This window comes from Lycium barbarum, chromosome 11 (genome assembly GCF_019175385.1).
Source record: "Lycium barbarum isolate Lr01 chromosome 11, ASM1917538v2, whole genome shotgun sequence".
Taxonomy (NCBI): domain Eukaryota; kingdom Viridiplantae; phylum Streptophyta; class Magnoliopsida; order Solanales; family Solanaceae; genus Lycium; species Lycium barbarum.
The window spans coordinates 1,109,079-1,121,928 of NC_083347.1; the positions used below are offsets into that span (position 1 = coordinate 1,109,079).

The 12,850-nt window shown below is 34.8% G+C and overlaps 1 protein-coding gene across 1 annotated transcript; it reads left to right on the forward strand.

The window, feature by feature from the left end:
• Positions 1-5,149: 5,149 nt before the first annotated feature.
• Positions 5,150-11,520, forward strand: LOC132618560 (THO complex subunit 3). The gene is made up of 11 exons (XM_060333590.1): positions 5,150-5,308; positions 5,758-5,853; positions 8,397-8,526; positions 9,136-9,227; positions 9,507-9,575; positions 10,176-10,233; positions 10,343-10,442; positions 10,745-10,831; positions 10,935-11,013; positions 11,098-11,230; positions 11,313-11,520. The coding sequence occupies exons 1-11, from the start codon at positions 5,246-5,248 to the stop codon at positions 11,345-11,347; spliced, it is 942 nt and encodes a 313-aa protein (XP_060189573.1). The 5' UTR covers positions 5,150-5,245; the 3' UTR covers positions 11,348-11,520.
• The last annotated feature ends 1,330 nt before the right edge of the window (positions 11,521-12,850 follow it).

Consider the following 12,850-nt stretch of genomic DNA (forward strand, 5'->3'; position numbering starts at 1 on the left):
TTGGTTCAGGGTCAGGAACTAGATATTTCCATCTTTTAGCATTTGATGTGTGGTACATGATTAATGGATATACCATGATACACACATATGGATTTTCCCAAAGAAAATGGGGACATATGTCACTAAAATAAGGGGGAGAGAATAAACAGCTAAGAAATATGTTGTGAATTATCATCAGTATGATCCTTAGATAATTCAAGTCAAATGCTGGAAGCATTTGCTGACCCAACTATTTCATATTTCATCTGCAAAATGCTCCTAATGTCCCTGAAGGACAGAGTCTACAACATGCATGGAGCATGGTAGACCAATCGGTTCCAAATATAATAATCCTTGAAAAAAAAAAGGAGGAGCAAATGATCATAATAAGGAGGCAAAGTGCTCTTGAAGAGCCGACGACATAACACTTCATGAAACCTTATGCGAGGTTCAGGTACCTGAAAATAATGAAGTGATGAGATCTCAGTAAGTTATGTCGAATTGCGAACCGATACAACATGATATCTTGTCGACAATATTTTGATACAATATAGCGCAATATTGTAAAAGATTGTGAAGATCTAAATTCTACGCCTATTAAAGCATGCTGACTTAGAAATTATTATCAAGTGAAATGACGCATCTTGGTAAGCATAAAGCTTATTTGACCTGCTGTCCAGACACTAGAAGATGTCATATCATTTAAATAGAAATAGATGTTTTCACATCCTATATGAATTACTTGACAAAATTTATATGAAAATTTCTGAAGGATTCAAAATGCCTGAAGCATATACAAATTCTTGGGAAACTTGTTTATAAATCCTTAAATGGATTAAATGAATCAAGGCTGATGTACTGAAATCGCCTTAATGAATATTTATTGACGAAGGGTACCAATAAGATCATGTTTACCCTTGTCTCTATATGATAATCAGAACCTTTCATATTATTATGCAAGTTGATGACTTGAATATTATTGGAGCTCTTGAAGAGTTTCCAAAAGCACTTGATTATATCTGCTGAAATGAGAAAATTGAAATGGTCCTGAAGTACCATATATTTGTGCAGTTGATGCATTTATATATCTTACTATAACTACAGGCATGATATAATTTACTCCAACATGGAGTTATTGAAATAGATCAACTGCATATTGCAAATGAAAGCCCTGACATGAATATATTTGTCCTAACCAATACTGTCAAGTGTTTTGGACATACAGGGCATTCATCTGATCGACATAAGAATTCAATCTAGATGTGTTATCTATTTCCATGAAGGATTATTGTCATGACAGTCAAATCATAGAAAGACAACAACAGATTATGAAGCAAGTCATGATGTACTTGTCCTGATTGCAACAATATTATACGGCGATGATGCAACTCTATCTGAGAAAGAAAGATGCAGATCATCAACCAGTTCGTCAAATGGTCATTTGACAGATCTGATAAAAGCTCTGCCAATCTCAAGATATGATAAATTGGTATACAAGATTTGTTACATCATCGTCAAGAATTATGTGATGCTTTAATCAGGGGGAGCAAATACGCATTGTACTCTTTTTCCCTTGACCAAGGTTTTGTCCCATTTGGGTTTTCCTGGCAAGGTTTTTAATGAGGCAGCTCTCAAATCGTATTACTAGATATGTGTACTCTTTTTCTTTCATTAGGACTTTTTCCCACGGGGTTTTTTCCTAATAAGGTTTTAACGAGGCACGCCATCTATTAATAGTTTAAAGCAATCCAGGCGCATGTGGTATAACCGCCTTAGTGAATATTTGTTAAAGGAAGGCTATAAAAATGATGCAATTTGCCCATGTGTTTTTATAAAGAAAGTAATATCGGAGTTTGTTGTACTTGCTGTATATGTTGACGACATAAACCTTATTGGAACTCCTGCAGAGCTCAAAAAGGCAATTGATTATTTAAAGAAGGAATTTGAGATGAAAGATCTTGGACAGACAAAATTATGCCTTGGTTTGCAAATTGAACATTTGACAAATGGGATTTTTGTCCATCAATCTGCCTATACAGAGAAAGTGTTGAAACGATTTTATATGGATGAAGCACATCCATTAAGTACTCCGATGGTTGTTCGATCACTTGATGCGAATAAAGATCCGTTTCGACCTCAAGAAAAGAATGAGGAAATTTTTGGTCCAGAAGTACCATATCTTAGTGCAATTGGTGCACTAATGTATCTTGCCAATACCACAAGGCCTGACATAGCATTTTCAGTTAATGTGTTAGCGAGACATAGTTGTGATCCTACAAGGAGACACTGGAACGGAATTAAACACACATTGAGGTATCTAAAAAGGACTATCGATTTGGGCTTATTTTATTCTAGCAATTGCAGTCCCAATCTTGTTGGTTATGCAGATGCAGGGAATTTATCTGACCCACACAAAGCTAGATCTCAAACAGGCTATGTATTTATTTGTGGGGGCGCTGCCATATCTTGGCGATCTACAAAGCAGTCTATTGTGGCTACCTCATCAAATCATGCTGAGATAATAGCTATTCATGAAGCGAGCCATGAAGTTGTGTGGCTGAGGTCAATGATACATCTCATTCGAGAAAAGTGTGGTTTGAAATGTGATAAAATACCTACAATCTTATATGAAGATAATGCAACATGCATTGCCCAATTGAAAGGAGGATTCATAAAAGGAGATAGGACAAAACACATTTCACCAAAGTTGTTCTTCACACACGAGCTCCAAAAGAATAGTGATATCAACGTGCAATAGATTCGTTCAAGTGATAATATGGCTGATTTGTTCACCAAGTCTCTACCAACCGCAACTTTCGAGAAGATGGTGCACAAGATTGGAATGCGAAGACTCAAATATTTGGACTGAAGTTCTCATCAGGGGGAGTTAATACATGTTGTACTCTTTTTTCCATACAAGGTTTCGTCCCACTGGGTTTTTCTTGTAAGGTTTTTAATGAGGCAACCAAAATGTATATTATTAGAAATATGTACTCTTTTTCCTTCACTAGAATTTTTTCCACTGGGTTTTTTTCTAGTAAGGTTTTAACGAGGCATATTATCTATCAATGGACATCCAAGGGGGAGTGTTATAATATATATATATATATATATATATATATATATATATATATATATATATGAATGTCCAAATAGTCTAGGTTTTCCACATGTCCTAAATAAGAGTAGGTACATGTACATTTGGTGGCATGTATGAAATGAAGAAAATGAAGCAACACAAGTTTGATTTTAATTCTTGGTGTTGTCATTGATGACTTCATCAAGAGATTTACCATCTCTATAAATAGATGGTTAAGTTCTCAATTTGTTAAGAGAAATTAACAAGAAGTGAAATACAATCTCTCCCTCCTTTCTACAAAGTTATTAGTTTACTTCTCTTGTTTATTTCCAATTATATAGTTTTATAACAATATGATTAATGTTCTTGGCAACCATCGAAAATAAGACAGGGAAAACGGGAAATTTTTAAAACAAAGGTAGAAGGGAAAATGAACTTTACCTTATTAGTATCATTGTAATTATTTATTTTTGTATAATTAATATATTATTCAGTGCATAAATAATATATGAATAATAATCATGGCAAATTAACGGATCTTAAATGAGAAAATGATAAAAAAAGGAACCCTTATGATTTTGGGCGGATCTAAAATGGTCATTTAAATATACACTTGAATAATTTAAGTCTTTTGTTTTTATTAAAATTAAGCACTTTTAATCCTTATTATCGTTATAACACGCAACAATGTTGTTTGGCTCATGAGAAGCATGTAAGTTGTTTAAATTAAAGAAAATTATCCGGACGGACTTCTACAGATCCAGTTTTCCAGTTCATACCTTAAGAAATATGTTATTCAAGTCAATTAAATACACTATTTACTTTATTCAACCATCAATTATATAAAATAGAAAATAAATTAACACATTTTATATACAGTATCTCAAATGAATCCTTAATATCCTCTTTTGTTGTTAAATCTTACCTATAGAGGTTTTTTCAAAAGTTCGAGTTGGGACAAATAAATAGTGAAAATCCTGTCTCGATGATCTTTTTCAGTTTAAAGGGCTCACATACTTTTCATGAGCTAGTTTCGTCATAGATAACTATTGGTTGTCGTGGTTTTGTTATACATATAAACTAAGACCCAAATATCCAATTTCGACAACATAAAGGACTAAAACTGTCCAGATTAAAGGACAGTTTTAGACCAAACCAAAATACAAGGGACTAGTCTATCATTTTTTCGACCATAAATTGGACAAGGCTGGCTGGAAATGACTAAATGCACGTCCTCTGATTAGGGGTGTGTAAAAATCGATTTACCGATAAACCGAACAAATAAAAACGCTATTGGTTTATCGATATCGGGTTATTGGGTTAACGATTTGTAAACAGTTTTGTATTTTTTTTTTTATAGTTATTGGTTCGGTTACCGGTTTTAAGGATTTAGTTAATGGTTAAATCGATAACCCAATAAGCTTATATTAAAATTACCATTTAATCCCTAATTATATATTAGTGGCTTTAAATTTTAATTTTTAAATACAAACCTATTTCGAAATTACTTACTGCGTGCACACTTATTCTCTCAAAATCTCAATCCTCATACAAAACCAGGGCTTGTAATGCCTCTCTGTCTCTGCCTCTCTCCCTCACTTTCACGTGAACAAATGGGGTTGGGCTTTTTTATGAACTGTGAATTGACCTTGTTTTGTTTTTGAAAGATTGTTACAGTGTGTTTTATAGTTTTTGTCTTGTAATTTATGTAAACTTTATGCATAAAGGCTGTGTATATACGAACATATGAATATAAGAGAAATAAAAAAAAAACCTAGTGGAACATTTGCTTATTGGTTAAATCAAAAACCGAACCGTTAAGGACCAACCGAAAATCGATAACGGATATCTTATCGGTTTGGTTTTGGTTTAACATATTTACAAATCGAAAATCGAACTGATAATTCACAAAATTGAACCGAACCGAACTGATCGATAATCACCCGTGTCTTCTAAACATATACTATATTGAGACCAAAAGTGCCTAATTTTGACAACATAAAGGATTAAAACTGTTCAGATACATATTTAAAGGACTAATATTAGACCAATCCCCAAACATAAGTGACTAGTCTATCATTTATCGACCATACTTTGGACAAGGCTGGCCAAAAACGACTCTAATGCCTGTCGTTTAATTCGTCTTCTAAACAAGAAAGAAATCAAGGGGGAAGTCAAGTGTAAACAATGGCGGAAAAAATACCCTTCAAAAACCTCCATAGCAGAGAATACCAAGGACACAAAAAGAAGGTTTCTCTCTCTCTCTAGAATGTTACTTCATTTCATTTTTAACAATAAGGGGTTGTTTGGTAGCTGATTAGAGTTATGAGGGAATTTATGCAAGAATTAGTTATGCAAGCTTTAGTTATTCCATATTCTATCCTGCATAACATAATACATAAATTCCCTCGTGACTTATACATGTATTAGTTATACGTGTTTTTAAATTGCAACCCAGACACCATATTAGGTGTGTTGATTATACATGACAAAAAAGAATACTAGTACCAAACACGGTATTATATTTAATACATGAATAACTTAATTCCTAATTAGCTACCAAACAACCCCTTAAGAACCCTAGCTTGGCTTGCCTTTTTCCTGAAAATTGAGTTTCTTGAAATTATAGATGGATTAAAGTTGATAACTTTTATCTTTTTTCTTAATTTTTTTTTTTTATGGAAATGCACTATTTTTAGGTGCATTCGGTGGCATGGAACTGTACTGGTACGAAACTTGCTTCAGGTTCTGTGGATCAAACTGCTCGTATTTGGCAAATTGAGCCCCATAGTCATGTAAGCTTCTAAAGTTCATCTTTTTTTGTTATCAGCAACTTTATATATTGCAAAAATGTCAACTTTTTTGCCCGTCTTCTCTGCTTTTCGACAGTTCTACTTATCAGGAGTTTGAAGTGGGAAACTGGGAGTTGTAAGTTCGATAAATTAGTTTATAATAAACAAAATGAGACATTTTTATTTCTGATATATGGATGAGCTTAGGTAGTTAAGGACTTTCTGCATAGTTAAGAAGCCGGTGTCTGATTCCTGTTGGTTCTGCCAATGTTTAGTCCTGTGTGGTCTGAGTTGCGGAAGCTATGATAGTAATGCTTATTGCAGTTAGGTTTTTAGAAAAAGAAGAGTTTTTGTTACTTATCGAGAAAAAAAGAAGGAAGAAAGTCTCTATATTTATGGATAGTTTCTTTCACACACCAATGCATGATTACCTGGTCCAATGCCGATATAGGTGATGAATGAATTGTGGTTTGATAGTCAACAAATGAAGCAGCAGTGGTATTGAAAAATAAAAGAGAAATTTCTTGAATTCAATCTAGGCATTGGTTGATTACAAGGAGCACACAAGTTATTACAGATGGTTGTCACTTGTCAGTACATAAGCTTCTTGAGTTCATATTTTTTTGTTTTTGGTCAACTTTATACATTGCAAAAAGCCACCTTTTTGCCATTGTTGCCTTTTAGAGCATCTTGCTGCTTTTTGAATGTTCTGCTTGTTTTAGGACCTGATTTCGTTATGAAGAGTTTGAAGTGGAAAACTGGGTGTTGTGAACTGAATGAATTCATTTACAATAAATAAAATGACATTTGTCTGATTAGGTGCTTGAGAATTTTTTTCCCGAGTTAAGAAGCTGGTGTCTCACTCCAGTTATTTCTGACAACGTCTAGTCCTATGTGCTCCAAATTACGGAAGCTATAATAAGAAGAGTTTTTGCTACTTAACAAAAAAGAAAAAAGAAAAAAGAAAAAAGAAGAAAGAAAGTCTCTATCTTTTTGGATAGTTTCTTACACACACCATTGCATAATTGCATATTAATGATTATAAACAAATGAAGCAGCGGTGGCTTCGAAAAGTGAGAGATAATTTTCTTGAATTCAATCTATGTATTAGGTGGAACTAGAGCTGGTTCACTCTTATTATAGAAAAGTTGTGCCAAAACATATGTTCCTTATGATTCCATGCCAATTTCTGTTCAAGTGAAAAGTTCTAGAGAAACTTATTCTAGATTCACATTAATTGGCTATGTCACTAGATGTTGATTGACTGCACGGAGCACACAAGTTCCTACAGATGGTTGTCAGCACCTATGTTTTATGTCCCGTGTGACATAGCCAATACGTTTCTTTTAGTTAAAGGGTGTTATCTATCAGCATAATTTAGATGAACCAATTAATTGTTGTATTACCTGTGTAATTGGCTAGCAACTTTTGTGTACAATGCGACCTTACATGTAGTCAGACTTGATAATTATAGATGCTAAAATTGATATCCTCTTCAACGGTACCTGCTTCAAAAAAAATAAATAAATTATATCCTCTTCACGAAATGTGGCCAATTATACAAAGTTTTGCCATGAAGTTTGAAGACAGAATGCAAATTTTTTCATGAGCTTTTACTCCAGAATATATAGCAAGGTGTAGTATTGAATTTTTTAGATCAAGGGTGATTATAGTTATTTGATATGACTTGATCAAATTCTTATTAGGGATAGTGACAGGGCATTTAAGGTCATATGAATTCAATGTTATAGATACACAAAGAGGTTGAGGAAATGGGAGAACGAGTAAAAAGATGCAAAAATGCTCCAAAATAACACAGGATGGCGAAATATTGCTGAAGCAGAAAATTGAAGAGAGTCTAAAATGAGTTTGCCACGGGGAAATCTCTCCCTTAGTTGTCATACTATGAACTTGCAAATGGGAGGCTTGTTCTTCACTCGTTTAGGATGAAGGAGGCAAGACCATAGTAGTTATCAATACAAAACCGCCAATACCTTTTAGCACTTACAAGCCAAAACTTTATAGAGAGAGAGAGAGAGAGTAAGAATAGGTGTAGTGTCTTTGCAGGACCAGATAAACTTATACTTTGTTAGTGGATTGAGTGCCCCATAACTCTAATGATAACATGTCTCATTTCTCTGTATCAAGGCTTTATCTTGTTTCATAGTCACAAATCTTAAGTTCCTAAACTTTGGAATTTGCATGAAGATTGTAGGATATTTTTCCTTTGCTGCTATCCGGGTGCTCTATAACTCTAACGATAACATGTCTCATTTCTCTGTATCAAGGCTATAAGCTTACTTTTATCTTGTTTCATAGTCCTAAGTTTCTCAACTTTGGAATTTGCATGAAGATTGTAGGATATTTTGCCTTTGCTTGCAAAAACCTGGAGCATTAATAGCTTGCCACCATCCACAAGACTACACTAAAATCATTGCTCCCTATCTATTTTTGATTCATGTTCTAGTCTTTTCTCATTCTTGGAGGTGGAGTATGAAACCTCTTATGCACGTGTATGCTCCAAGTCTCTGATAGCTCTTTTGCAGGGGAAGGTGAAAGATGTTGAATTAAAGGGTCACACTGACAGTGTGGACCAGCTATGTTGGGATCCCAAACATGCAGAATTGATAGCTACAGCATCTGGTGATAAGACAGTTCGATTGTGGGATGCTCGTAGTAAGTTTATTTTATTTTGTACCAGCATTAAGCTGCAAAACTACTGTACGAAATAATGAGAGCCTATATCTATTGGAATTATAAAAATGCAATACTATAAGAGCCTATATCTATTGAAGTTATCCGAATACTTATACATAGGTTATAGTCTGTAAACTTTTACCTAACCTATCCAAAAAAAAAAAAAAAAAAAAAAAAGAAGATAGGTTAGAGCCTATAAGGAGTAACATTAAATATCTACGTAGACATTTTCCTCATAAAGTAACTGTCCCAAGAACAATATTACTCCTTCTTATTCAAAAAGGATGAAGGGGCCTAGAGTACAAGGGTCAAATCTTCTAATTTTCGGTCTCAACTCATACGTCAGTTTCTTAATATTAAAGAAAATAGTTTTGGTTGAAAAAGAGTTTTTGACTCCTCAAATAGTAACGGGTATGATTTAGGCAACTCTACATGCACTTTCTTCTTTATTAGTACTACTTATCAAAAAAAGACTCTACATGCACTTTCACAGCCTAGTTTCCCGTCAAATTGCCAGGGTGTTGCAGATCTTTTTTTTTATTGGTCAGGGTGTTGCAGATATTAAGACATTTGGTCTGCAATTGGCAGGTGGGAAATGCTCACAGCAAGTTGAGCTCAGTGGGGAAAATATCAATATCACTTACAAGACTGATGGGACACATGTAGCTGTTGGAAACAGGGTACTCATTATTTCCTTTTATCACTTATTAATGCCTAAAATCAGCACCTGTATCTTGCTTCTATCATCTTAGCTGCTTCTAGATATGTATGTAGTCAAAATGAGTGTGCAAACACAGAAATGCTACATAAGTATAACTCTTCGCCTCTTTCTATTGCATGTATTTTCTATTGTTCATATTTTATGATGAGTTCTATTGGTGATATTTGAGTTCCCTATTAATTACCTGTCATGGAAATCAATTTGGTGCCCATTCTTATTATGTTATCCTATGGTGCAGGATGATGAGCTAACAATATTGGATGTTCGCAAGTTTAAGCCTATTCATAAGCGCAAGTTTAATTACGAGGTAGTCTATCCCACAACTAAGTTTAAGACGAATGTTATCAGAAGTTCTGAGATGTGTTGCTGCAATTTTTCACCTTTATCTGCTGTGGTATAACTAATTCTCGAAGTAGGGTTCTGTTGGATATTTTGAAAAAAGGCTAGAAGTCACACAGCATCAGTTTTTCTTCTTCTTAGGTGTCATCTTCTCTTCCCCTCGACTGGGGCAGAGACAATTACTTATTGATGTATAAATATAATGTCTGAGGCATGTGATTCTATCCCAACTTGCTGATCTTATGGTATGAGTAGACAACAAATTCCTCTTAAACCTAGAAATGCTCTTCAAGTTTGGGCGAATGCTTCTTCTTCTCAGGAGAAGTCTTTAACTCTAGTTTGCTAAAGCTCTTCAGTCTTCATAGCTGTTCATTTCATGCTGCATTTTTTACCGTGCATGTAACCCGCCTCTTGTTTCTCAAAGGTATTAGTTGCAATGAGTAGTTGGTTGATGCATTGAGTCATATTCCTACTCAGGCAATCAGCATGATGGGTTCCATACTGTTTAACACTTTTGAGCTCCCTGGAGTAGTTCCCATTGTTTTATAAAACACTTCTGTCTCATCAGGTAAATGAGATTGCATGGAACATGAGTGGCGATATGTTCTTTCTTACAACTGGAAATGGTGAGTACAAATTACTTAGATGGCAGTTGCTTTGCTTGCATTCAGCAACAAAAGGCTTGAATTACCAATATGAAACTCAATCCCAAGATTTTCCTACTTTGTCATATAGGAACTGTGGAAGTCTTAGCTTATCCAACTCTACAACCTGTTAACACGCTTAATGCTCACACAGCTGGTTGTTACTGCATTGCAATTGATCCACTTGGAAGGTGAGCTTGATATTTTGCTTTATGTATGCTACCTTTGTGCTATGGTTTAAAGTGAAAATTAAAAGGGTCTTGATATTTTGCTTTATGTATGCTACCTTTGTGCTATGGTTTAAAATGAAAATTAAAGAGGTCTCAGGCAGCTCTAGAATATGTGACAACTCCTTTATATTAGTGGGAGAAATCTTCAGCAGTAGTTCCAAGTCCTTTATAGCATGACTATGTCAATAAGGCTCATTTTGGACACATAGGATTTTTTCTCTAAACTAATAATACTACCTTATTTTGATTCAATATTACACAAGATATTTTGCTGTTGGAAGTGCTGATTCATTGGTCAGCCTTTGGAGCATTAAGGAGATGCTATGTCTTCGAACATTTACAAAACTCGAGTAAGTTCTCAAGTATGATTTTCATCCATTTTATTATTCACACTAGTTTCCTGGGGAGAGGCATCTGATTTTTTTTAATTTTTTTAATTTTTTTGCTTCTCAGGTGGCCAGTTCGAACAATAAGTTTCAATCACACAGGAGACTACATTGCGTCTGCTAGTGAAGATTTGTTTATTGATATTGTATGTACTCGAGAACCTGTGTACTCTCTTCTACTTAGATAGAGAACCCTTTAACCTTCCTACAACTAATGCCTTTATCCACAGGCTAATGTCCAAACTGGACGGTCAGTTCACCAGATTCCATGTCGTGCTGCCATGAACAGTGTGGAATGGAATCCGAAACACAACTTGCTTGCCTATGCTGGGGATGATAAGAACAAGTATCAGGCTGATGAAGGTGTGCCTTTCTGGCTGAAGATAGAACTAGTGGTATCTTTGCTTTTCTATACGAGTGCTAATAATTTTTTTCTTCTATGTAGGTGTGTTTCGCATATTTGGCTTTGAGAGTGCATAAAGTCCTGAAAGATCACTTTTTATCAAAAAAAGATCCTTAAAAGGTCTTTGTATAATGTAAGGAGAAGAGAGTAAAATATCTATAACATTCCGCACATGGTAATTGAGACTCGAGTAGTATTGTACTTCATTTTTGATAAATTATGTACAGATTATGAAAGAGACGTTAGAACTCGGGTACTGTTTCAGCATTACTAATAGAGCTGTATTTCCCTGCAAACTTAAAAAGTGCTTGCTCTCGAAACTATGAATCCGCGACTTAAGTAGTACAAAAAATAAAAAGTTGAACCAAACTAGTACAAAAAAAAAAAAAAAAACATAAGTAGTATTCACGCACGAAATTCGTGCGTGAAAGGACCAATCTGCAAAATTGCACTTTTTGGGCCTTTCACGCATGAATTTTGTGCGTTAATGGTGCGATTTTTTTTTTTTTTTTTTTGTGTTACCTTTCCAATCACGTTTTTTTCCATACTTTGGGCAAATATTAGTCATGTTTTAAAATCTCAAAATATCAATATTTTATATAAAACTTAATATCTTTTTTGCGTGCAATAATGTCGGTTCATTACATCAAGTCCACCTAAACGTTTGGATCGTCGTTTTAGGGGTTCTAAAGTGTCTCGAAGCAAGTTTTGAAAATTTGTAATATTTATAGGGTTTTGATTAAGTGTTTTATTATATTTGAATGTACAAATTTAAATATTTGATTTAATAATAATTCATCCAATACGAGAGGTCTATACTAATTAAAAAATAATTCATTCCATTTAATTACAATACTAATTCAAAGCAATACAATAATAAATTACAATAACAATACAATCTTCAAGTTCTAGAGGCTCTATTACTTCGAGACGTGCTTGTATTACCACGGCCTTGTTGCCCACACGAACGCTTGTCATGGCCATATTGCTTACATATAGAGCACTTGCGAGAGTAAGTTCTTTCACTAAGACTCCGTGAGTTAATGCCCAATTTTCTAATGTAATCCTTGTTAGCAACCATCGAAAACGGCTCGTTTGGCCAATAAGCTTCATTACCAAGTGGGTGGAATTGGCCGGAATATGCTCTAAGGTAACTGTGGACCTTGTATTCCCCCGCTACATAATTTGTTACCGTTTTTCTCATTCTCTCGAAGCACTTGACAGCATGAGAACACGGCATGTGGTACGTTTGCCACTTACCACAAGTGCATGTTCTTGTTGCCTCATAAACGGTATGCACGTTTCCACCCTTACCGTTGTAATAACCCGTCCTAACTTCATACACATGTTGAATTGGGTCATACTCGGTCATTTGGTGACGCTCACATTTTTTCCTATAATGCTCCATAGTTTTGAAGGGCTTTGGCATTCATGTCCCGCCGTCGGCTAATATCGCTCTGGCCTGCCTTGTCCTAACAACAAATCGCTCCACCACCTACTTGAAAGTCATTCTCACCATTGCGGTGACAGGTAGTCCTCGAGCAGATTTCAGCAAGCCATTGAAAGACTCTGAGCTGTTT

Coding starts and splice junctions, on each gene's coding strand:
- LOC132618560 (XM_060333590.1), top strand. CDS start 5,246: ATGGCGGAAAAAATACCCTTCAAAAACCTCCATAGCAGAGAATACCAA. Junction 8,527..9,135: donor TCGATTGTGGGATGCTCGTA/GTAAGTTTATTT, acceptor TGCAATTGGCAG/GTGGGAAATGCTCACAGCAA. Junction 10,443..10,744: donor GCAATTGATCCACTTGGAAG/GTGAGCTTGATA, acceptor ATATTACACAAG/ATATTTTGCTGTTGGAAGTG.